General features: G+C 48.5%; 1 protein-coding gene across 3 annotated transcripts in view; it reads right to left on the bottom strand.

The window, feature by feature from the left end:
• The window catches only part of HID1 (HID1 domain containing), a 31,879-nt gene that overhangs the window by 3,494 nt on the left and 5,929 nt on the right, over nt 1-22,456 (bottom strand). For 2 of the 3 annotated variants that reach the window (XM_040581738.1, XM_040581740.1), the window contains exons 2-17: nt 19,926-20,075; nt 17,379-17,549; nt 14,553-14,666; nt 11,606-11,712; nt 11,007-11,123; nt 10,081-10,303; nt 9,624-9,680; nt 9,382-9,522; nt 8,873-8,963; nt 7,463-7,614; nt 6,092-6,170; nt 5,264-5,428; nt 3,885-4,112; nt 3,247-3,380; nt 1,447-1,494; nt 107-187 (exon numbers count right to left, since the gene is read on the bottom strand). In XM_040581738.1, the coding sequence (XP_040437672.1) occupies nt 107-187; nt 1,447-1,494; nt 3,247-3,380; nt 3,885-4,112; nt 5,264-5,428; nt 6,092-6,170; nt 7,463-7,614; nt 8,873-8,963; nt 9,382-9,522; nt 9,624-9,680; nt 10,081-10,303; nt 11,007-11,123; nt 11,606-11,712; nt 14,553-14,666; nt 17,379-17,549; nt 19,926-20,075 (2,058 nt within the window). The remainder of the gene's footprint in view (nt 1-106; nt 188-1,446; nt 1,495-3,246; nt 3,381-3,884; nt 4,113-5,263; nt 5,429-6,091; nt 6,171-7,462; nt 7,615-8,872; nt 8,964-9,381; nt 9,523-9,623; nt 9,681-10,080; nt 10,304-11,006; nt 11,124-11,605; nt 11,713-14,552; nt 14,667-17,378; nt 17,550-19,925; nt 20,076-22,456) is intronic. The other variant, XM_040581739.1, reaches the window with a different exon arrangement.

Raw genomic sequence — 22,456 nt, 5'->3', positions numbered from 1 at the left:
AAATGCTCCTCTAGGGGAGTCTCTGCTGGCACAGGAAAGGTGTGTGTGGCATTTCTGCCACAACTCTTTGCCTCATTACTTATTTTCTCTGTCCAGATTCTCTTACCCAGTCAGGAGTTGGGGCCCACTGTCCACTGGAGGATGCACTAGAGAGACGCCTTCGATCCCGTCGGGGATGTGATGCCTCCTATCAATAAATATTATTTAAAAAAAACCACAAAAAAAACAAAAAACAAACAAAAGCAAATCACACAAGAACAAGAAATACAACTCATTTTCTGCTGACTCTCCCCGCAGCTTTTCCAGAGCACTGCTGGGAAAGACAGCTCAGCCTGTCCCTAGAACAGATCAAAGCCACCAGACATTCATTCACTGAAACCACATGCTTTGACCCACTGAGTAGCAATATTTGATGGAGTTAAGCTGTAGGACCACGCAGCAAGGTCACAACTCCAGTCACCACTACTGACACACTGTTGGAACAATCCACAGCAGGAGAGTTAAAATGGGACCGATAAAAAGACTGTTTAGGCATGCTGCTTTCTTTTAATATGACGATTAAACAGCTAAAGGCTTTTCAGACCTCTGTGTACTATCTCTAGGAATTTTGGTGTCCATCCTAGAATATCTTAAACAGCGTTTTTCCAAGGGTGGGGTCTCAGAAACTCTTACCTAACAATCCCTTCCCCTTCAGGAATAACACACTCAAACCCCCAAACACAAACACCATCACTAGACACTTTTTTAAAAGCTCTGGTCAAAAGTCAAAGGCCCAATTCTCTCTTATTATTCTCACCATCACTCTGTTTTCATTTCTCTTATACAGAAGACATTAGCAGCATCCCAGCTTTCCATATTCACGGCGGGAAGGAAAGAAATAACCCTTTAAAATCACTATCAATCTCTGCACAAGGTAAAAATGGAAAGGCTTTTTCCTTTTGCAATGCACCCTGACCATTCATTACTACAGCCTAGAGCTGACTTTTCTACGAAACAAATGGGAAGAGCACTTCCTTCCAGCAGCCACCCTGCACCTCTGCACCCATGGCTTCATTCACACGTCACCTTCACAACTAGAAACAGCAGGCTCGGGGCAGAGCTGTGCTGCAATCCACTGGAAGCTGACAGTGCTATACCAGTACTTTTCTGACTGGGGAACAGCTCAAGCCAGCTGCTGGACACAGTGATGTAATGACCCGTGATTATGTTTCATGGGCTGCTGGAAGAAGAAAAATCTTCCTTCTGCAAGTTCTCAGCCAAGATCTCACTTAATGACAACATAATTGTGTGCTTAAGACATCTTGCTGACCAGGGGCCTTCATTTGGTACCGGGAAAGGCCAGGAAGGGTAAGTAAAACTGGCTCTGGGATATTTGGGAATTCCGTTCATTCCAGTTCATTAAAAATCTGAACAGCAATATTATTTTGCTATGTTTGCAGGTACAACCTTATCGTTCAGCCTGTTCTGCTTCAGTGCCGTGTCCTCATCAAGCTTCTAAAAATAAAATTCATAAAAACATAAAGAACTCCGATTTCCTTCAGATGACCCCACCCTCTTCCTCTTTTCTCCTCACTCTCCCACAGCCCTTGCCCCCCCTTCACAGCTGCCATCCAAATGCTGGCAGCCAGCTGACACATTTATGGAAGGTACAATGGAATTACACTGAAACATGGAGACTGTTGAACATTTTATGAGACACTTTTGAAATGTTTTTGACTGATAAGGGGAGAACATTTCAACAGATAAAGGAAGGAAATTACATCAGTCATAAGGGTGGGTATCCTAAAGTTTATCCAGCATCTCTTATTAATTTATCTCAGCTCAGTAGGTTGGACACATGTTGGAGCACAGAACAAAGACAGTGTTCAGATAGTATGAAACACCACAGCCCCTGGAGACAGAGGTGTGCTACCTGAAGTGCCATGTAACAGGAGTGATGATTCTCCCCAGAGCATGTCCCACACCCGCTGCTTCACTGCCCTCCACCTCCTGGTTTCTTCTTGGCCACCAGCCCACAAATGTTCAGATATGTAAATAGCACTGCTGGAGCCAGGCAGGGCAGCTACTGGGCAACTGTCTGTCTGAGACTAAAGGCCCACATGTGCTCACACGCAAGCAGAACGGATCAGGACATAAGGGTAGAATGTAGGAGTCTTCAGCCTGCTCTGCTAGATTGCAGCGCCTTTGCGAACACCCCCTCTTGGGACCCTGATTCTACAGTACTGTCCCAGCCAAAAGCATGTCGACAGCAAAACAGACCAAAAGATTCTTGTAGCACCACTGGTCCATAGCAGCCCATGATACAATGCACCATCCCCAGCCCAGCTCATCTCTTCCTGCCCAGTTTGCTCTGCACCCAGTGAGAGCTGGTGCATCAATTTGGCCATCCCAGAGAAAACTAAGAGGTGAAAAGCTGGGAAAGTTATGCCTTCCACCCCACGGCAGCCATGCCTCCCGTGTGCAAGTGGATGCAACGTTCTCACTGAAACTCACCGGACATCAAATGCTCAGGCAGAGCATGAGGTAGCACTAGGTGTATAAATGTGGACTTGCTGAAGGAGGAGAGGACATGCAGGGCAGCCCTCAATTTCCTACAAGACAGCCTAGAGGTTTTTGATACTGGCCAGGAAAGGACATGAACTGAGGAGTTGACAGAGAGGAATAAAAGACTACTGCTCCACTGAAACTGGAAGAGAGCGGTTTAATAGCTCTTGATGAGGAAAATTAGCAAATATCAGAAGGCTGACATTGCCACCAGAGCCTAGGAGATCAGCACAGCCTTGATTCACAGACCACAAAGCCTCCATCTTGTCTACATGGCCAAGCAGCCACCACTCTGAGGGCACTGTTCACAACACCAGCCAGCCAGAAGATTCTGGTAGAGCTTTCCATCCCAGAAAGAAGGGCGAGGAAAAAGAAGCAGCAGTCAGAACCCCAGTCGAAAGCCTCCAGATCAGGAACACATCCCTTTGCAATTATGCACTTGCTGCTCAGTTGCTTCCACCGTGGAGAAAGCTCACTCCTTTACTGTCCTAGCTCTTGTGTCACTAGCACAAACATGAAACACCCAAGATGATGCAAGAGTACTTCTGAACCATGGTGTTTTCCAGTGCAGTGCATGTGGGCATACTGCCTCTAATATGATGCCTTTCTTCAGTGGCCCAACCAGGTCTCTCCTTCTAAGTCCCCCTTTTGGTTCATTTCACAACCTAGACCTTCCCTACACACCAGAGTATCTGCCCTTACCCCACTCCAGGGCTCCCCATCACTGACAGCTGAGGGTGGGGTACCCTCTGGTGGAAGCTGTGAAGGCTCAGGCTCCAGTGAACGCATGGTCCCATCCTCTGACACCTGTGACTTCTCCGTGAGCTTGTCAATGCCTGTGTTCAAAAGGGGCAAGAAACAAAAACACCTCAAAACCACAAGTGATTTAAATACTATCAAAAGCAGGGGATTCTTCTCTGCCCTACCATGCAGAGACACCCTATACATCTGCTGACATCTGAAACGCTCTCCTTTCAACAGGTAAAGCAAGATCTAGCCTTGATTTCACCACCCCAAAGGAGTTTGTTTGCCTCTAGGAAAACACCCCCTGGTGCAAGAGAAACACAGGTTCACACTGATATAATTAAACTGAGGCAAAACAAAGATTAGGACAAATGGCCACGTGGACACTAAGCCTGAGACAAGAGAAACTCAAGACAGTTTACTTCAACTTGTGATCAGCTTGGGCAAACTGATCTGAAACTGAGACTGAAAGGCAGTAAGTCATTTGGAGATGTAAACTCTTAATCTCTTCCACACCCAGTGAAAGGGTGAGTCCACACAGTATCTCACAGAGAAAACAAACCTCTCTCCTGTTACAAAGGTAAACTAAAGCTCACCTGGTGTAGCCACCAAACTAGTCTTTAGTGTCCCTGGTTCAGCAGGGGCAGCAGGACGTGACCCTTCCATGGAGACCCCATCCTGGGAGTTAGTGCGAGAAATAGGCTCAGGAGTTTTCTTCTTGCGCTGCAGACCTTTCTGGATGGACTGCGAGTCTGTGGGTAAGTTGGCGAGCTGGTGAAATACATTCCGCTTGCGGATAACAGCGTAGACCAAGTTTGAGTTCCCTGGGAATCACAGCAACAAAATGAGGAGAAAAGACTCAAAGAGCTCCGTCAACACAGCACAGCTCACTGGGCACATGAAGCGTGACTGTGGAGACCCCACGAGCTCAGAGGACCATGCTTCCACCCATAAAGGCAATGGCACAAGAAAAAATTGCAGAACGATATAGTCTTATCCATTACAAAGCAGTGCAGGACATTCAGTGAAATCCTTCCTAGGCTAGAAGGCCGACAAGAAACGGCTTAGAAACTGACATTCAAACAACGGAGAAGAAAAAGAACAGTTTAAACCACATACTAGCACCTATATGGAAGAAAAGGTTGTTAGCCAAGATTCAACATTTCTCCATCTCCAAAAGACTTCACAAAACAAACCGGAGGCATTCCATTTGAGGAGAAACAGGCTTGAAATACCAGAGCCAAAACGTCCGAATTCTTACTGTCTGCAAGGTGGCAGAGAACAGAATTAAACCATCCTCTAACATAAAACACAAGTCACAGCCACAAAGGCTGGTTGAGGATCTGGCAACCACCACTTGCAAGGTTTCCATTAGGGAAGCAGAATGGCCACTCCTGATTTGCACTTTTAAAGCAAATAAGTTTTCAGCGGGTTAAGGGGCCTTTGAGCCCCTTAAAGGTAAAAGACTAAAAGACTATCATGCTTTTAAGAGGGAAAGCGTAAGGCATTTCCCGGAAAGGCAGCAAGTGCCAAACTTGGTTTGGATGAGGCTGTTTGGTCTTCAGCTCCAGTGACCTGCCACAGCAGAATTGGGAGGCACTTTTAAACACTTAATGAGATGGAAATTCTTCTGTCCTCCCACCTACATTGCTGAGCAACATGAGCCGTTTCACAGCAGCATCCAGCCAGGCACAACTTCAGTGTTACACACACTTTCCTTACTTCTTCTCCTCTGCCCACCTCATCTTTTGGTCTGCAGAAGGCTGAGGCTATGCTAATTAGCTGCCATCTCATTTTGCTCTAACCCAATCTGTCTGGGTCAGGAGCCAACATCGATTACCTACTAACTTGTCAATCTTCGGCAAGTCTCCATGTAACTTATTTCTACACTTCTCCCCTTCTCTCATCTGAACTTTCATCTCATGTTCTCTTGGACTAAACAAATGCAAACCAACTAAATACAGCAGTCTCTTACCATCAAACTGGTACTGAATTATGTTGTTGAAAACTTCCAGCAAGAAGAAAACAAGATGGTGATTCTGGACAGCGGAGAACAGGAACCAGGTGGTGGAAAAAGCCTCCAGGAGATGCAGTAACTTGTTAGCAGCCACCATGGAGAGAGATTTCAGGTACGGAGACACTGTGGAAGGCAAAGAAATTAGAACTGAAGAAAGAACCAAGGTTTATTTATTCACATAAGTACACCACTAAAAATGTTGCTCTTACCACCTTCTCACCCTGCACCTCTGGGAAAGCCTCATGGAATAGATAAGCCCAACAGGGTCCCACAGAAACACTTCCAAATATAAAAATGAAACTGAGAAATTGCCTAGTAAAAGCAGGCATTTCTGCCTTTGGAGAGTCTTGCGTAGTTTTATACTAGTAACAACATCTCTGGTGTGCCTCCTGAAAAGCTCACACACTGGAGCCACCTGGACACTCACTAAGCCCAAGGGACGCCACTGCGGGAAGGTGGCACTCCCTGCTGGAAAGGAACAGCACTACCAACCACCCTCAGCGGGCCTTCTGGCAAATGCCCTTCTGCCACCCCAGAGGGGCTCTAGGGACTCTGCCATCCCACCCTCTGCCCCACCTGACTGAGCCCAGGCAACAACCCCGCAAGCAGGTCTGATCTGCAGCTGGCACCCTCCAGCTCCAGACTCGAAAGGATCAGTTTCCAGCAGCAGCCACTGACACTGGTCCGTCTTAAGGGGCACAAGTAGGAGCGCAGGGAGAGGGGAGCAAGAGCAGCCAGAGCTGTCGCCTCTGTGGGCTGTGATTCCACGCCATGCACAGTGCTTACCGTTCACAACGATGGTGAGCAGGCAGTCAAAGAGAGGCTGCAGCCGCTGGTGCCCGCTAGTTATGATCTTGTGAAAGACCTACGGTAAGGAAGGAGTTCTTGAGCAAGGTAGTACCATACTGAAAGCACCCTCTCAACCAAAACCAGTGCCACCCCCACAGTAATCGCTTCCTGACACCATTCCTTCCTAGGCAGGGCCCTGCACACTCCACAATTACACAGGTGGGGAAGGCTGCTCTCACTGCAGAGTTGAGCTCCAGGAGTACAAGCTTTCATTTACAAGGAATCCTTTGGGGACACGATTAGGGTTCTACAACACTACAAACAGAAACTGACTGTGAGCTGTTCCAAAACGCACAGGCAACCTGAGACAAAAATAAACCGCCAAGAAATAAGAAACATCTTCACCTCCATTGATTTTGACTCTGAACCCTAACGATAGCTGCTTGAAATGCCACAAAACTAATCATTTCACATTTGATTTTAGTGCAAACTTCTAATTCAAATGTTTGTCCTATTTTTCTTAGCTATACCCTCAGACACAGGAAGATTCAACTGCCTCACAACCAGTTCAGACATTCCCAATCTTGGCCTTCCCACCTCTAACTGGCATGCCTGTAGAGAAAGCCTGCAGCACAATGAAAATACAGGGATGATCCAAGATTAATGGAATGTAACAGCAAAACACAGTGTCAAGAATAGTTCTGGTGGGCACATTTCTTCCTACTCCTTCTAATGGGAATCTCCATTTGGAGGTTTATCAGAAGCTGCTGAGAGATTCTTCTCTGGTAAACTAGCAGTAACATGACAGGAGGGTACCACCTAAGGCTGGTACTGCAAAACACACAGCTGTTTGTAGGCAGCATCGTGGCCCTCGGCACTACAGACTGAAAGGTGAATGAAACCTTGCAGCAACCCAAAGCTGAAGGGTTGAGCTTGGTATCGCTGTTGCTCCCATTCTGACAGAAGTGTCCCACACAGTTCTGGTTACCTGGGACAGAGCCAGCAATGCAGTCAGACCTCCTGCCTTCCCCACCTGCAATCAAGTCTGATAGAGGCCATGCACCCATCCCACTCAAGCCAGTCCCAGAGTCCTTTAGACACCAGTCCAGCATCATCCGGGATCCTGTTCTTTAGGATCACCTCATGTAGATGGAATTGCATCTCATACACATGCACCCTACCAGACACATCACCTCATGTTAACAGTGTACAAAGACCCCACCGGTGCTTGGATGCATCCCATGCACTTTCTAGCTACTCAGTGGGGCTGAGTAGGAAGGACAAGTATATTGAAGGAGGACAATTATTTGTGGAGGTATGAAACAGGAGTTAGGAGAGACAGAAAAGAACTGCTGGAGCTATACTCACTATGATGAGTAGATCTGCATGTGTCCCCGTGAAGACAGGGATGTCCATAGGCACTCGTACAGAATACGGCTTGTTGAGTCGAACCCCAAAGTTACGCTCCCCACTGAGAAGCAGGAGGATAAAGACCCCAATGTGCATCAAGCCCACTCGCGCTGCAGGAAAAAAAAAAAGACAACAACGAAACCCACAAAAAACCTCACACATCACAGTGAGGCTGGTGGGCTCCTGAAGACAGAAGGGCAGTCAAGGAGAGAGAAGGAACACTATGGGACCAAAAGAAAAACTGCACAGACCAGAACATCCTGATAAAGGACATCCCGCTACCTTGTTTTGGCTGGAATAGAGTTCATTTTCTTATCAGTAGCTGGTACAATGCTGTGTTTTGGATTTAGTAGGAGAATAATGTTGATAGCAACAACTAAAAACATCAGTGTGCTAAGTAACGCTCATACTAAGTCAAGGACTTTTCAGTTTCTTAGGCCCTGCCAGTGAGAAAGCTGGAGGGGCACAAGAAGTTAGGAGGGGACACAGCCAGGACACTTGACTCGACCTAACCAAACAGATATTCCATACCACAGAACGTCATGTTCAGTATATAAACCAAGGGGAGTTAGCCAGGGCCTGCCAATCACTGCTCAGGGACCGGCTAGGCATCAGTCAGTGGGTGGCAAGAACTGTATTGCACATCTTTTTTTTTATTTCCTTTCTCTTTGGATTTTATTCCTCTCCCCTTCATTCCTCTTTTCATTACAATGGTTATTATTTTGTTTCAATTATTAAATGGTTCTTATCTCAACCCTCGAGTTGTACCTTTTCCCCCAGTTCTCCTCCCCACCCCCTCTGGGCACAGGGTGAGCGAGTGAGTAGCTGTGTAGTACTTAGTTGCCACCTGGCGTTAAACCATGACACCCACAGAGAGCTCCCTCTGTTGCCAGTACCAGTATCCTTCCCAAGCACATCTGCGGGCCCAGTACAACGTTAAATCGTGGACAGATCACACTTTTCATTATGTTCTTGATGCACACCCATCACCACAGTAGGAAAGGTCTGACTACTTCTTTCTACTATGCAGTGATGGAGTTATGCCCGATTTACTCCTAAGGCAAGAGGACAGTGCTCATTTCTCCCACTTCATGGGATCAGGGACACAGTTTTCAACGTAAGGACTCAAAACGAGTTCACACATGCTAAGGATCTCCCTTCCCTGTGTTGTGATCATGTCCTGCTTTTCATATGCTACAAACATTAAACCCCAGCTAACTGAACCACTCTACTCCATGCCTGTAGAATGCCACAAACACGCACTCAAGATGCTATTGCAGCTAAGTGGTAGGAAGGAAGCATCTTAAAAACATTCTAGCTCAACTGTCAAGCCCAGATCATTCCAAATATTGAAAATAACCTACTTACACTGGTCTGCTCTGGCATCATTGAGAAAATACAAGATTGGGACAAGGATGTCCAGAACATCACTGCTCTTCAGCACAAAGAAGAGGAATTTCTGGAAGAAATGAGAGTATTTCAGACAATCACAAGCATATTTGTGTTTATCTCCCACCTGCAGAACTCAGGACAGACAGCCTCCAGCCAATTAAGTCTCTCAAGAATGTTAGAAAGACTAGAGTATGCACCAGCTCTTCAACTCCAGTGTTATTTGCAGAGTTATTATAATACCTGCTCCAGCATTTGCCTCAAACCCTGACCCTCAGGAGCTGCAGCCTCCCTCCCACGCTGCCCCTACAGCCAGACCCCCCCCAGCCCATGCATCTAGGAGCAGTGCTGCTGACCAGAGTACCACAGCGTCACTGCTAACTACCTGCCCACATCCCTTCACCAGGGCTCAGTCCACTGCCAGAGCCACACCAAGCTCTGGGCAATGGGCAGGGTGGGGCAAAGCTCAAAAAGAAGCAGATCCACACCTTGTTGAAGTCACAGAGTTTCCAGAAGAGGACGAGGAGTTCCTGATGGAACTGGATCTTCTTGGCAGAGTTTGGCAGGTAGGTCTGGACCAGCGGGTTTGATAACAAGCGAGCCACCCCTTTCAGGATGAACTGGAAATCCTGCCAACAGACCAGGAAAGAGACTGTGGTGGGCCAAGGGCTAACACAATCAATCAGCATGAAATCAGGCAGGAAAAAAGTTCAGGACAGGAGTACGTTACCTCCTCTCGGTGTATTCTTGAGAGGTAATTCACAAACAGATTGTCTGGTCCAGGAGGCTGCATTCAAAGAAAATGAGTGAAATACTTACTGGCAGCAAGGCGTGCTCAGGAAGTCAAAGGGTAACCGCTGGCTCTGGGGGCTAACATCTCCCATTTCAGCTTTCTGCTCTGAATGATGCAGTTTTATATGCTAGGAGAGAGCGCACCTCAGGGAACAGTAAAGTCAAGGGCTTTTCACTTACACACTCCTGATTTAAGTCAGTGACCAAAACCTAGTGGTTTGGTTATGTACAGCTCTTTAGTGACCTATAGGAAAAGAAGCAGGACTGGACCAGAGATAACGGCCTACAAGGAGGAGTGGTGCTGGGCCCTACAGGTCAGCATTCAATACAAGCTGGTATAAGGGCACCACAGGAAGTTCAGGAGAGCAGCAAATACAGATCCCAGCGTCACTCACATCCACATCATCCATGGCTGTGCCAGTGGTTGTGCCATCCACAGTGGGACTTGAGCTGGTGGAGCTGTCATAGTCCAAAGTGACAATCAGCACCTGGGCTGCCTCCTCCACCAGCGGCTCACGGTAGTCAGAGAAAAGCAGATGATTGTAAGGAATCCCATAACCCACCGGGTCGTAGGCACAGACGACGTTCAGGAGCGAGGTGAAGAGTGGAAGTGCATGTCTGCAGAGGAGAAAACATTCTCAGAAGCAGGAAGCAAAAGGTGCGGCCTTGGGGAGGGACATACATCTCTCTCCAAGTGTTTGGGGTCATGACAAAAAACAATTATCCTCTCTAACCTATGGCAATGGCCCACGACTGAGCAGCCCAGAAACAAGAACCGATGCTCCCGTCTCCTGAACTACAGCTGAGAGGGAAGGGGAGGTGAAAAAGGCTGTGTGGCCTCCCAGAGGAATCCAAAGGGGAAAGAACCTCAAAGCTCTCTAGGCTCTGGCAAGACAAAACTGTCTTTCCAACTGTCACCAGAGGAGCTGAAAGTCCCAGAGGAGACAACGTCACCAGAGGGCAGCACCCATCCGCCACCAACGCCACAAGCCACCCACTGCAGTGCCACGCCACCACCCCCACGAGGGAACAGGGTCTACAGCAGGGAACAGGATCTGCCATTTCCCAGGGGACAGGGATCGGTCCTGCAGCAAACTCCAGTGAGCACCATGCTCAATCTCTCCTTTTGCTGCTGAGGAATAACTCCTACTAAGCAGAGATGCTAATGGGGAGCACGTAAGACAGGGACAAAGAAAAAGGGTAAAGCTCCTAGATGTTGGAGGAGTAAGTCCTATGGTCCCCCGTTACCAACACAGTCCGTGGAAGAGATCTGAAGGTATTTCTCCCCTAGCACCCAGTCCCCCACCCTTCACACCCTCACCTGTTCTCCGCAGAACAGAAGAACTGAACCCAGGGGTTGGCGTTGCTGCTCTCTGAGGAGGGAGGCAGATACATGGCCTCAGAGAAACAGGTCAGCAGCAGCTTAAGCAGCTCTGTCCTGAAAGAAGGGAAGAAGCCAAGGCCTGGAGCCATTCAGGAGCAGGAACTGGGCACAGGAGGCACAATCACTTACCACAAACACACACATAAGGAATGCTCAGTCCCATCTAGAAAGACCTCCCCACACAGAGCTAAGCCCATTTCATTTCATAAGCAATACTGACGTCACTGGCACAAAGCTCAGCAGAATTGCTGCTTTATGAAAAAGAAATACAGTAGAGCTCCTGGGCATTTTCAAAGCAGCAATGCTTTGCCAGTTCCTGTCACAGACACTCTGACTCCCATATCATACTACAAAAAGCTATTCAAAAGGTCAGCTGTTTTTTTTGTTATTGTTGCCAGTCCTGTTAGCTCAGAAAGGAGCAAGTAGAAAGCTCCCTGGGAATCTGATCCCCGAGGAGGCAAGGAGAGCCTGTCTCCCCCAGATCCTTCTCTCCTGAGCCCAGTTTCCTTCCATTCTGCCTTTGCAGACCCTCTTACCTATTCAAGTCGTGGATGTAGTTAGGCTGTGGAGAATGAGCAAAGCCCACTCCTGCCTCCCAGATGTACTCACAGCTGTCAATGGAGTGGATATCTTCTGCTGTGTCCTGTAGGAGAATAAGAGGTTGGGCCACAGAAGGCAAGAGTCAGAGCTGTCAGCGCTACTGGTATCCCAGACAGTTCAGCCCCTGTCTCTAGCAGTAGCAAAGAAACCAGCAGAGAAGCATCCAGACACACAGACAGTGCATACCAACCCCCCCCCCAGGGAGCACCCCTGACAGAGGGCCTTTCATCTTCATCAGGTACTGAGGACCATGCAGAGCAAGACCATTACTCGAGCATGCTAAGGTGCAGTGCTAGCCACCTCCACTGGGAAGGGTCACCCAACGCCAAAGGATCCAAAATACATTCTGTTCTCATTACTGGATGCATCACCATCGCCTGTCCTTTTCTCCACATCTCATGAAACACAGCTCAGGTCAGGGCTCTTCCTTTGCAGATCAAGCCCACCGCACAGGGGCTCAGCCCTGCTCAACACCTCCACCCTGCCTCAGGGCCCACGTGTTGAGCTCACCCACATAATGGTGACTCGAAATGGCTGCACGACAAAGGCAGGAGAGCAGCAAATTAACCCTTGTTTATAACAAAAGTGGATATGGCTGCAACTTGCTTTTCAGAGGGAAAGCAAGAAAGCGGCTCCAAAAAATGTTATTTCCCTTAGCCAGAACACTCCCGGTCCCTTGACAGTTGTTGGCATGACTCCCAAACTCTTGCTTTGCAACCTGAGGATATGAACTGCAGCAATTTGCCCTTCTTTGTCGTGGTCAGTTAAGGCAGAGTTAAAACAGCTTTGCAGAGACAAGCAGCCATTGAAAATCACCTGCTGACCCTCCAAAAATGACCAGGAGCAAGAGTCCAGATGAATATGTTTGCATCAAGTGCACTTGGCACACTTTGGCTGTCTCTCTTCTGGGGTTTAAATAAGCAAATTCTACCACCTGCCCTTTTTCCTCCTTGCACTTGGGGAAAGCAGATCAAAGGACTGTTCCTCATTGCTCTGGGTTCCCTTTGCATAACTTCCCTCCCACAAAGGCACTGATCTCAGCAGGGCTTGAGGGCAACCAAGATGCACTTACCACCCTAACCACGACTACCACAAAAGCAGCATGCTGACAGCAGCTACTGCTGACAGGGAAGCAACCACAGCTTTCTCCTCAGCCTGAGCTTTTCCTTCCTTGCTACTCACTTCCTACAGATAGGCCAGAGCTCACCTACTGTCAAGTTTCTTACCAAGCTCCTCAGAACAACACTCGCTGAGACTGGAGTGCCCAAGACCTCCCTCCACAATCAAATCTTCAACATCTCCTGCCAGGCACAGGCTTCACGGAAAGAAATGCGATTACATCCACAAACCTGCTTCTACCATGTGTGACTAAGCAGGAACACCAGGAGGACACAGTATGTTAATAGCTGCCATTACAGCAGCTCCCCAGGCCTAAAAAAGCAGGTGCTGATGCCTTCAAAGAGCTCACAAGTAAATGCTAAAACACAGAGACACGGGCACTGCACATGACAAAGGGAGTCAGTTTCTAGCTGTAATTCCAGGGCTGACTTCAGTAGGAGGGCAAACAGTCCCAGGTCTTCTCTGCCCATTCCCTCCCAGTTCTTACTCTTCCTCTTTACCCAATTCTGCTTCAGCAAATATCCACCACCACCTATCTCTGGGGCTACATGTCATTCTACCATGAGCATGAGGTGGCTGTATTTATCTCTCTGCTCCTACCCTGCAGTCAGGCCCAAGAGTGCAGGTCAAACCAGATCCAGAGAGGGAAGACAACCAGGCAAAGACTACAGAGGCTGGAGGCAGCAGACAGGCAGCTAACAGCAAGGAACATAAAGCATTCACAATCTCATTGTCTAATTCAAAGTTGCCCAGAGCCCTGGAAAGCTAGGCTGGCTGCTGCCAAGGGTGAAATCACAGGGGCGATGAGGGGTGCTCTCCCAGGAAAAACTGTTGTCACTACAACTTGTGTAATCCATGCCAAGTGACAGCACCAGACAGCAAGTCCATCTGTTTCAGCCTCACTCCCACTTAGTCTCAGCACATGGGTAGCTCTGCTCCAGCCTTGCCCCTTCATTCCCAGGTCACAGATTTCAACTGTTTCTGCTACTCAGACACCTCAAGCAAGCAACTTATTACTCAGATTTTTCAGGGAATTTTGCAGCCATCAAATACACCACGGTTTAGCATGTTCATTTTTAATTTACTTCACAGCTATATCAAAAAGGAGGGCTGCCCACTTTTTTTTATAGACTGGACCTACTAGAAACACCAGAGAGTCATTGGTGAGGGAGGAGAGAGAGTGGGAAGGAAGGAGATGCACCAGAATCTGTCCTCAGCCCACCTGGGAGGGGGTCCCTGCTTCAGGGAACTCCTCTGAAGTAAGGATGGTCACTACAAGGATCAGAACACATTTGTCTTTGCTGCAATGATACAAAGAGGGAGAGGAGATGGACACAGCAGACCATCCACTCATTCAGATCACAGCACCTGCAATTAGGCAAACTGCTTCCTGCCCCGGGCTGCACGAAATTGCCAGTGGAAGGAACAAGGTGCTAAAGGTCTCTGCTCCACTGGCAACAACAGAAGAGCAGTTGTTTGCCAGCACAACCACCTTTTCCTGAGGGGTGAGCTGTAGTGCAGGGATAAGAGCCAGCCACTCCATCTGAGACTCACACAGCTGTCACAGAACATCCGTTTTGGAAGGCACAAACATCACAGAGTGAACCCAAAATGTTGGTCAGTATTAGTGACTATGGGTTCATGCTCAGTGACTCCCTATTTTCCTGCCTGCAGGTTTGCAGAAAAGCTGCTGGGGTTTTCCAGGGTACCCCCTACCATGCAGCTAATCTACCTCTATGCAGATAATCTTATGATTCAACTTACCACCGTGCTCCTCCGGTGGCTCTGCACAGTAAAATCTGGACAGAACAGCAGATCCGCGACAGCAAGGAGCAACGACTCGGCCAATGGCCGGGCATTTTCATCCTCTTCATCTCCCTAAGTGAGAAACATGGAAGAATATTGTCAGCCCAGGGTTAACAACCAGCACACAGTAACAATAGTGTAACACAGCAAGAGAAGATAGCTCCCCAGGAACATACAAGGAAACAAGACGTTACAAAGGAACAAGAGGGAAAACCACACAAACCCCATTCAGTACAGGAAATAATTCCCCCCTGGAAGGTGATGACTAAGCAGGAACAAGCTGTTTAACGTCACCAAACTGAGCAGACAAAGGCCTAGAGATGGTAGGGAAACAGAAGAGTAGCACTGGAGCTTGCCATGCTGAGATGCTTGTCTCACTGAAGACAAAAGGAAAGGGAACCATTTACAGAGAAGAGAGCTTTATAGTCACGGAGGCTATTTGGATGGTGCACAGCAATAGGAAGAAGGCAGCCAGCAACAATAAGGTGTAAAATCTCCAAAGTCCTGTGTGGTTTGCCCAGAACTGGAGGCAACATAATGGGAGAGGCTGCGTGCATCGTGCAAGGGGCCACCTCAGCCTGCCGTGGCAGAGCAAGCATGACAGCAGAGAGGATTTTGCCATCTCCAGCGTTCAAAGCAATCATTCAAATCATGCATGGCTACTCCTCTGCAGCTGTTGCCACGGGAAACCTTGCCAGATCCTGCCTGTCAAATAACATCCTGGATGGGCGGCCTTCCCCACCACACACTGGTGCTGGAGGGAAAGGCATGGAGCAGGAATAGCAGGAGCTTATCTACCTCAGCCAGGCCTCTCTCAGCCTGTGCACAACATATGGCTCTGTTAACAGGCAGCCAACGGAGATAATAGCCTGTGTGGCTCCGACTTCTGTCTCAGTGACAGCAAGATGACTACCGTCAAACAGATCCTGGATGTAAGGAGAGGCCCAGAGAGCAAGATGCTTTCACTTGGACTCATAGTCAGAGAAAAAAAATGACAAGCATTACAGTCCAAGGGGATTTCTTTTCCAATAATGATCTTTGCTAAGATCACCTTGGCTGCCAGAAAAAAGTCCCTATAGGCTCTGGGTACCACTACATCCAAAATGGGGTGACATACAACAAACCATCAGATCTGTACACAACGCAGACTCCCTTACAGGAGGGAGGCACCCATTCTCCAGGAGCTCTGTCATCCATCACTCCATCATGAAGCAGGCGAAGGATAATTGCAGAGATATTTACTAATGGTCCAGGCATACCATCATCTACTCCTTCAGTTCCCAGAGAGAAACCAGCTGTCAGACAGCAAAGCTGTTGCCCCTAGATTAGTAGTGACCCCTGCTTCCCTAACATCTCAGGGCTTATTTGTTATCCCCTGCCAGGCAGTTCAGCCAGCCTTATAGCTGTTTCTGCACACGGTTAAATGATGGAGCACACTGAACCACAACAGCTCCACTGACATTCAGCAGGCACATCCCAGCAGGAGGGCTCCCCAACCCAGCACACATGAACTGAGCTGGACTGCCCTGGGGTGACCCCACCACTCTAAAGCTGAGAAACTGTCTCTTCTAGGTGCTGAACAAGGTGGAAAAACAGTAGTAACAGCAGCCTAGCTGGATCAGAGCACCAGGCACCCCGCGTGTTCCTTCCCAAAACAAGCTCTTCCATTGTTCAGCCTCTCCAGCACTCCCTGGCCCCCTGCAGGGATGAAAGGATGGACAACCACCACCCTCCCAATCGCACAGATCACATAACAGAGCAGGGCTAGCAAAGACTTCCCTTTCCACTATCCAGAACTTCCCTTGAATTGGCCTCAGGTGAAACAGATTAGAAGTGACGGGCAGAGACAGAGAAAGCTGCAAGGTACCAACCACTGCTGACCCTTTATAATCATCCCCAGAGACACTGCAATACACTTAACACTCGGGGGGAAACCACGCTCTTCAGTACAGCCATGCGGACCTGCAGATTCAGAAATTCATTGAAGAGAGCTCTGTGTGCAGAGCAGGCAGCTGCTGAGGGAGCGAGCAGGCAAATAAGTATTCCTGGCCTAACTCAGCTGTGTTTTCAACACTTTCTCCTATTTGCAGGAGATCCTAAAGCACTTTCGTCCTGAGGCACAGAAGAGCACTACCATGCCTGCTCGCCAGACAGAGAAATGTGGGGAGGTTCAGAGACTCCCCGGAGGTTATACATGTCACTGACAGAGCGAGATACAGTACCCAATTCTTTAATCACTCTTACTCAGTTGTGGGTTTCACCCATCAGGCCAGGCCCCTGTATCACTCCGCTCATAAGCGGGGTATTTAATCACGATGCTGAGTGCTTCTCTGGCACTGCTTGCTTTAAATGTGACCTTGTAAAATCAGTGGAAATGCCAACCTGTTCTATTTGATTCCAACCTTACATGAACTTTATTTAGTTAATGGAACAAGGTCATTTCAGTTTAAGGAAGTCATGCAGTCTTTAGCACTGCACTCGTGTTCATTTTGATTCACACCTTCAGTTATAATGGACAACCTTCTCTCACGTACCAGTGCTCTCCTACAGCTACACGCCCAAGTGAAATATTCAGATGACGCAGCAACCTGCGCTAAACAAAGCGGTTGAGGGCAAGAGAAAGAACAGCAAGAATCAAAGGAAGAAAAAGAATTTAGAAGGCGACACCTAATTTCTGACTGAATAGAAATAACTGGAAAAATTGCCCCCAAATGTACACAGGGTCTCCTTGCTGCAGCCTTCCCTTCATCCTCCAGAAAGAAGAATAAGTGCCAAGAGACAGACCCCTCCTCGGCCAGCCCCAGGGACAGTTGACCAGAAGAAACCTCTCCAGTCTGGGTCCTCGAAGATGTAAGGCAGGATACGGGTAAGGAGCCGGCAGCAATTCAAGACGATTTGCCTCTCCTTCTCTGTGTGGCAGCCGCTCTCTGCTCCCTGCACCAGCTTCTCCACAGCCTGAAGGAAACAAAACCAAGGCAGGTAGCATTAGCCTGGACACAAGATAGCAAGAGCTGGGCAGGTCTGTCCTGCTGGTGACACCCCCACATAAAGTTATACACAGTTCTTAGAGCCCGTTTTCTCCCAGTTGAATTGCACAGGTGCTGTTGCTGTTTGAAACTGCAGAAATAGGGTTAATGATCTTAAACAGACCTTTCTGAATGTCTACTGTGCCACTGCAAGAGACCCCACATACCAGGGCTAATCCATGCAGCGCACAGTCGTGCCATGTGAGCCAGACAGCCACAGCACCAGAAGGCTTCTTCCAGCACTGCTCCATGACACGGCACAGCGCAGAGCAGATTAATCAGCCGCATCAGGTACACAAGACGCAGGCAGAACCAAGGCGGCAGTGCTTTGCTGCATGGCATGAGGCACTGGCAGAGGAAGATTGCACAGAAATACATAAAGTCTGACAGAGCTGTATGTGCTGTTGCGATTACAGTAGGGACCTCTCATGACTCAGGAGGTGAGAGCTAAAGCTGCTGCCTGTGACTATTAAGTATACGGATACAGCCTCCAGCAGAGCCTGTCAAGGTCCTGCTGCAGAGGAGGGTGATAGTCCAGGTTTCCCCCCCCCACCCCCACCCCGACCCTGTGAACAGAACTGCTGCTCTGGAAAGAACTTCTGGGCTGAGACGCTGCAGTCCATCCAATTGCTGCCGAAACTGTCAATGGAGACACTCACTGTGTTTTTCAGAATAGGATGTGGGTCTTGCCAGGCAGCAACCACAGCCCTAGGATGCAGTGGCAAGAGGTTTTACTCGCAGACAGAAAGAGGCAGCTCCTTCCCCCAGCAGTTGCACCCACTTGCTCTTACTCCCTGATCCCAAGGGGAAATGAAAGCCAAAATATCTGCCAAGGATTCACCTTGCTGCTTTTTAATTCATGAAGTCATGTGTCTCTGCTTAGTTTCATAGTAGACTGTCTGGGTCACTGATTCTGCTAGCTTGCGTCATTGCCTTAATGGGTATTTAAATGCTGTTTGTGTAGTTTCGGCCTGTCCGCACACTACTCTGTGACCAAGCTTAACTATTTTTCAGGCACATTTATGACTCTCTACAGTTTGAGTCTCTAGCCATGACTGCAAATGACATTTCATCCACACTGTTGCACTCTCCATGAACACGCAGCACTGCCAACTCCAGCGGCATGCTGCACAAGGCACAGGTCAGGGCCCCAGCCTGGCAAAAGCACTGCAGGAGTCTGCAGACTCCTCTGACCCTGGTATCTGAAGATCTAGGGCTCCTGGATAAACAGCCCTGCAGTCACCAGGTATCCCAACACATCTGTTTCCAGTAGGAAGAACAGCCTATATTTTAGTCTTGGGTTTGGGGGGAAAAAGAACACAGAGTCAAAGGGGTTATACAGTCAGTACAGGTCTCCTCAGCCCTTCTTGATTCCCAAGCTGCTGATTGCCAGAAGCCAGCACTGGGGAAGAACTGTTCTACTTTTCCTCATTTTTGTATTCTTTCTCAAGTACCCACTACAGGTATCTGTCTGAGGCATGATTCCCAGTCAGAGGTACCTTCAGTATGATTCAGTAGGTCTCAGGCACATTTTGTAGAGCAGGAAAGGAAAACAGGATGGCAGCAACCATTTGGAATTGGCATTTTCCCAGTTTTAAATGTTTCTGATATACAAATTCAAGGCTACTCTGCACAGCTCAGATCAGGAGCATTATTAACACCTGTGCTTTCCCAGGCAGAGTAAGTTTCAGGCTGTTGCTCACCAGCTTGATGATTTGCCAAACCTGGCAGGGTACGAAATGTGAGTCAATGTCCCTTGTGATCCACACAAGGATGTGGCAACACCAGAAGCAGCATCAGGGATGTTCTGATGTCACAAAAAAAAAAAAGAAAAAAAGAAAAAAGTCTTACGATTTTCATCGAACATCCAGGCACTTTTACAGCGACAATCTCCATATCCCTCTGGGATCTATCAGCTTGAAGCCAGACTGATGCATGGTGAGGAGCATTTAGATGCAGACAAGGAATCAGATATACTAGCCTTGTCACAGATATGCAGCCTTGGTACAAGTCTTCTAAGCAGGAAGCAGTTTATGTAGCTGGCAAGACCCAAGAGGCAGTGAAACATAGGAAGGGGACAAGAGGAAAAAAGCTCTCAAGTAAGCAAATGCCAGCTGTGGTCTGTGCTAAACCAGGAGAGTAAGGGCTGAGAGCTACCATCAGGAAGAGACAGGGACAAGCAAGCACACCATGTGGCACAAGGAAGTAATATGGTACCTGCCTTCCCTTGGGAGCCACAGGACTAGTGATCCCGGAACACACCCCTACTAGTAAGCACCAAAGAGTAAGACAGCACCACCCTTACCTTATAGCACAAAGTTGCCAAGTTTGAAGGTGATTCTTCTCTCACTGCTCGGATCTCTGCAGCTGGTACAAGGGCAAAGACATCCTGCACTGAAGTGGCTGTGTCTGCCCAGAACTGGTCCCAAAAAGCATCATCCGTTGCCTCCACAGGCTGTGGAAAGACAAACATGGTTACAGATGCAGAACTACCGTTCTATGAGGTCCAAACATTAGCGATTGTGCCCACCCTGGGGATGGAACCAGGCACAGAAGAGGTTCAATAAAACACACTGGCACTGGTTTTGTACCTCACCCTCTGTTATCAGGGCTTTGGCTGATTTGATCTCCCAAACAGAGCATTCCCTCAGGAAGAGGGTGAGCAGCAAGACATCTACGTGACCAACTGCATCAGGCTGGGACTCCCCAAGTCTTTCATGGAGTCACAACATACATGAGGCCACCTGCTTGTCTGCAGCCTAGGGCATGTGTTACAAGATCTTTCCCAACACGCATGGGCCAGACTGCTCTCATGCACTCTATCACCTTCAGAACAAGCCAAGGATGCCCTGAGAGTGCACTGGAATTACTTCAATTGTAACCAAAGTCTCGAGGAAGCAATCAGGGACATGTCATGAACATGGCATGAACAGACCCACAGAACTCACAGACCCACCTCAAAGCACTTATGGACACAACGGAATTGATTTTTCTGAATCAAGTATTTATACGCAACTGGACTCAGTGCAGCCGGTCGCTGCCAAGACTTTCCTCTTAAAAAGCACTAAGTCTGCAATGCAAAGAGGAAGATGGAAGGACGAAACTGATATACCAAAAAAAGCAATCCATTTCAGACCTGTGATCTGAGAAGCCCATCACTACCCTGCCCCACACCTGGGAATACACCTCTTCCCATTATCTCTTCTGGCTCCGCAGGTGCAGACAACCTCCTCTTCTACCAGTGCTGCTGTCCCCTTTTCACAGCAAGGGAGCAAATATTCTCCTTGAGCCCACCCTGAAACCCCACTGCTAGGGATGCTGACCATAACGACAGCCTGTTTGCCAGACTGCAGCTGGAAAGAGCTCTGTACAGCCGGCTGCACAGTCCCCATGTTATTCCCCCCAGTTTCTTCCTGACAGCGTGGCATCTGCTTAGAAATCAAAACAACGATGACAACCTGGGTGTCAGGTTATATGTGGCTGAACAAAGCAGCCTGGGCCTTGCTTTGCACTTTATGGCTTTGTAGAGCCAGAGAGCAGCGCCAGCCATTCAAGGTGAAGCAGAGGCTCAGACACACAGAGCCAGCTGTGCCTCTAACCCTGCAGAAGCACGGTGTGACCTGCCACTACCCAAAAGGTGAAAATGCCAGCGCTCAACAAGAGGACATCTCCATTACACAACATCTCAGGCATCCAGAGCCTGGAGCTCTGGATAATCAGGAAAGACTTAACTTTTCAGCCAGTCTAAAACTGAGCACAGCTCCTCCCATCTAAACACACTTGCCAAAAGATAGCATCACCCAAACGAGGTTGGGAGTGCCCGTTCAGCCCAAGGGTCCACCTACTAGGGGTGGGATAAATACATGTTTGTTTATGCCAAGCAGCACGAAAAGATGGACCCATGATTTCAGTCTGAAGAGGAAGACAGAAGCTCTTCCTGATCCTCAGCCATGCAGAGGCACGGTAGCATGCTCGGTAGGTCAGAAGAGCCATCTGCCTGAGCAACCCCAGCCCTGGGCTTGGGGCAAGGGGGAGCCTCCTGCATACACTGTGCACCGGCTCTAAAGCAAAGCAGCTCTCACCAGCTGCAATAATCAGCACTGTGGGCAGGTCTACCACATCAGGTGGGAAAGGGGCAAAAATATGAATGTGTGTTTAACAATTCCTGCCCACTCCCAGCTCTGCTGTAGTAGGCAGAAAACTTGCCCAGCTCTATACTGTTTCTAAATGCAGCTAAGATGCAACTCGGGAGAGAACAGCTCATTCACAGCTCTGACACCTTTTGCTATCACCTCCTTCATTAACAGCCACAGTCTGAGCAGGTGGTGTGGCACTACCACACAAAGGCCAAAAAGGGAGAGGGGCAGGCAGGCCACCTCCAAACTGGTATAGCAGGTTACTGCCTTGCAGCTCTCTGCCTTATCGCTCCAGGGCTGTAGAGGCTGCCTATCGCTTGTCCTGGGCCTTCCAGCCATGCAACGAATCAGCCCAAGCAACTCTCCAGTCTTTAAAAACAAAACCAGGAAAAAAAAACCCAACCACAAAACCACAGGTATTCAGGCATCTTCTTAAACTCTGCTGTAGTGCTGAAACCGTCTTTGTTTTTATCACCTGGCCACCAAAGCAAGTTTCCACCAATCTTCTTCCTAAGGAAAGGACAACTTTTCCCAAATGGTTCAAAAATCACAGCTCCTCAGAGGGGATCTGTAGGAACAGCCAAGTGTTTACAGCTTAACTTTCAGCTTCCTGAGTGTGTGAAGGAGATGTGCTCTTTGTGACCTGGGCATGAAATGCTTAAATGGAAAGCAGAGCTATTTTGCAAATCTCATCTCTAAT

Source organism: Falco naumanni, chromosome 1 (genome assembly GCF_017639655.2).
Source record: "Falco naumanni isolate bFalNau1 chromosome 1, bFalNau1.pat, whole genome shotgun sequence".
Lineage (NCBI taxonomy): Eukaryota > Metazoa > Chordata > Aves > Falconiformes > Falconidae > Falco > Falco naumanni.
This window is presented reverse-complemented; position numbering and strand designations above follow the sequence as displayed.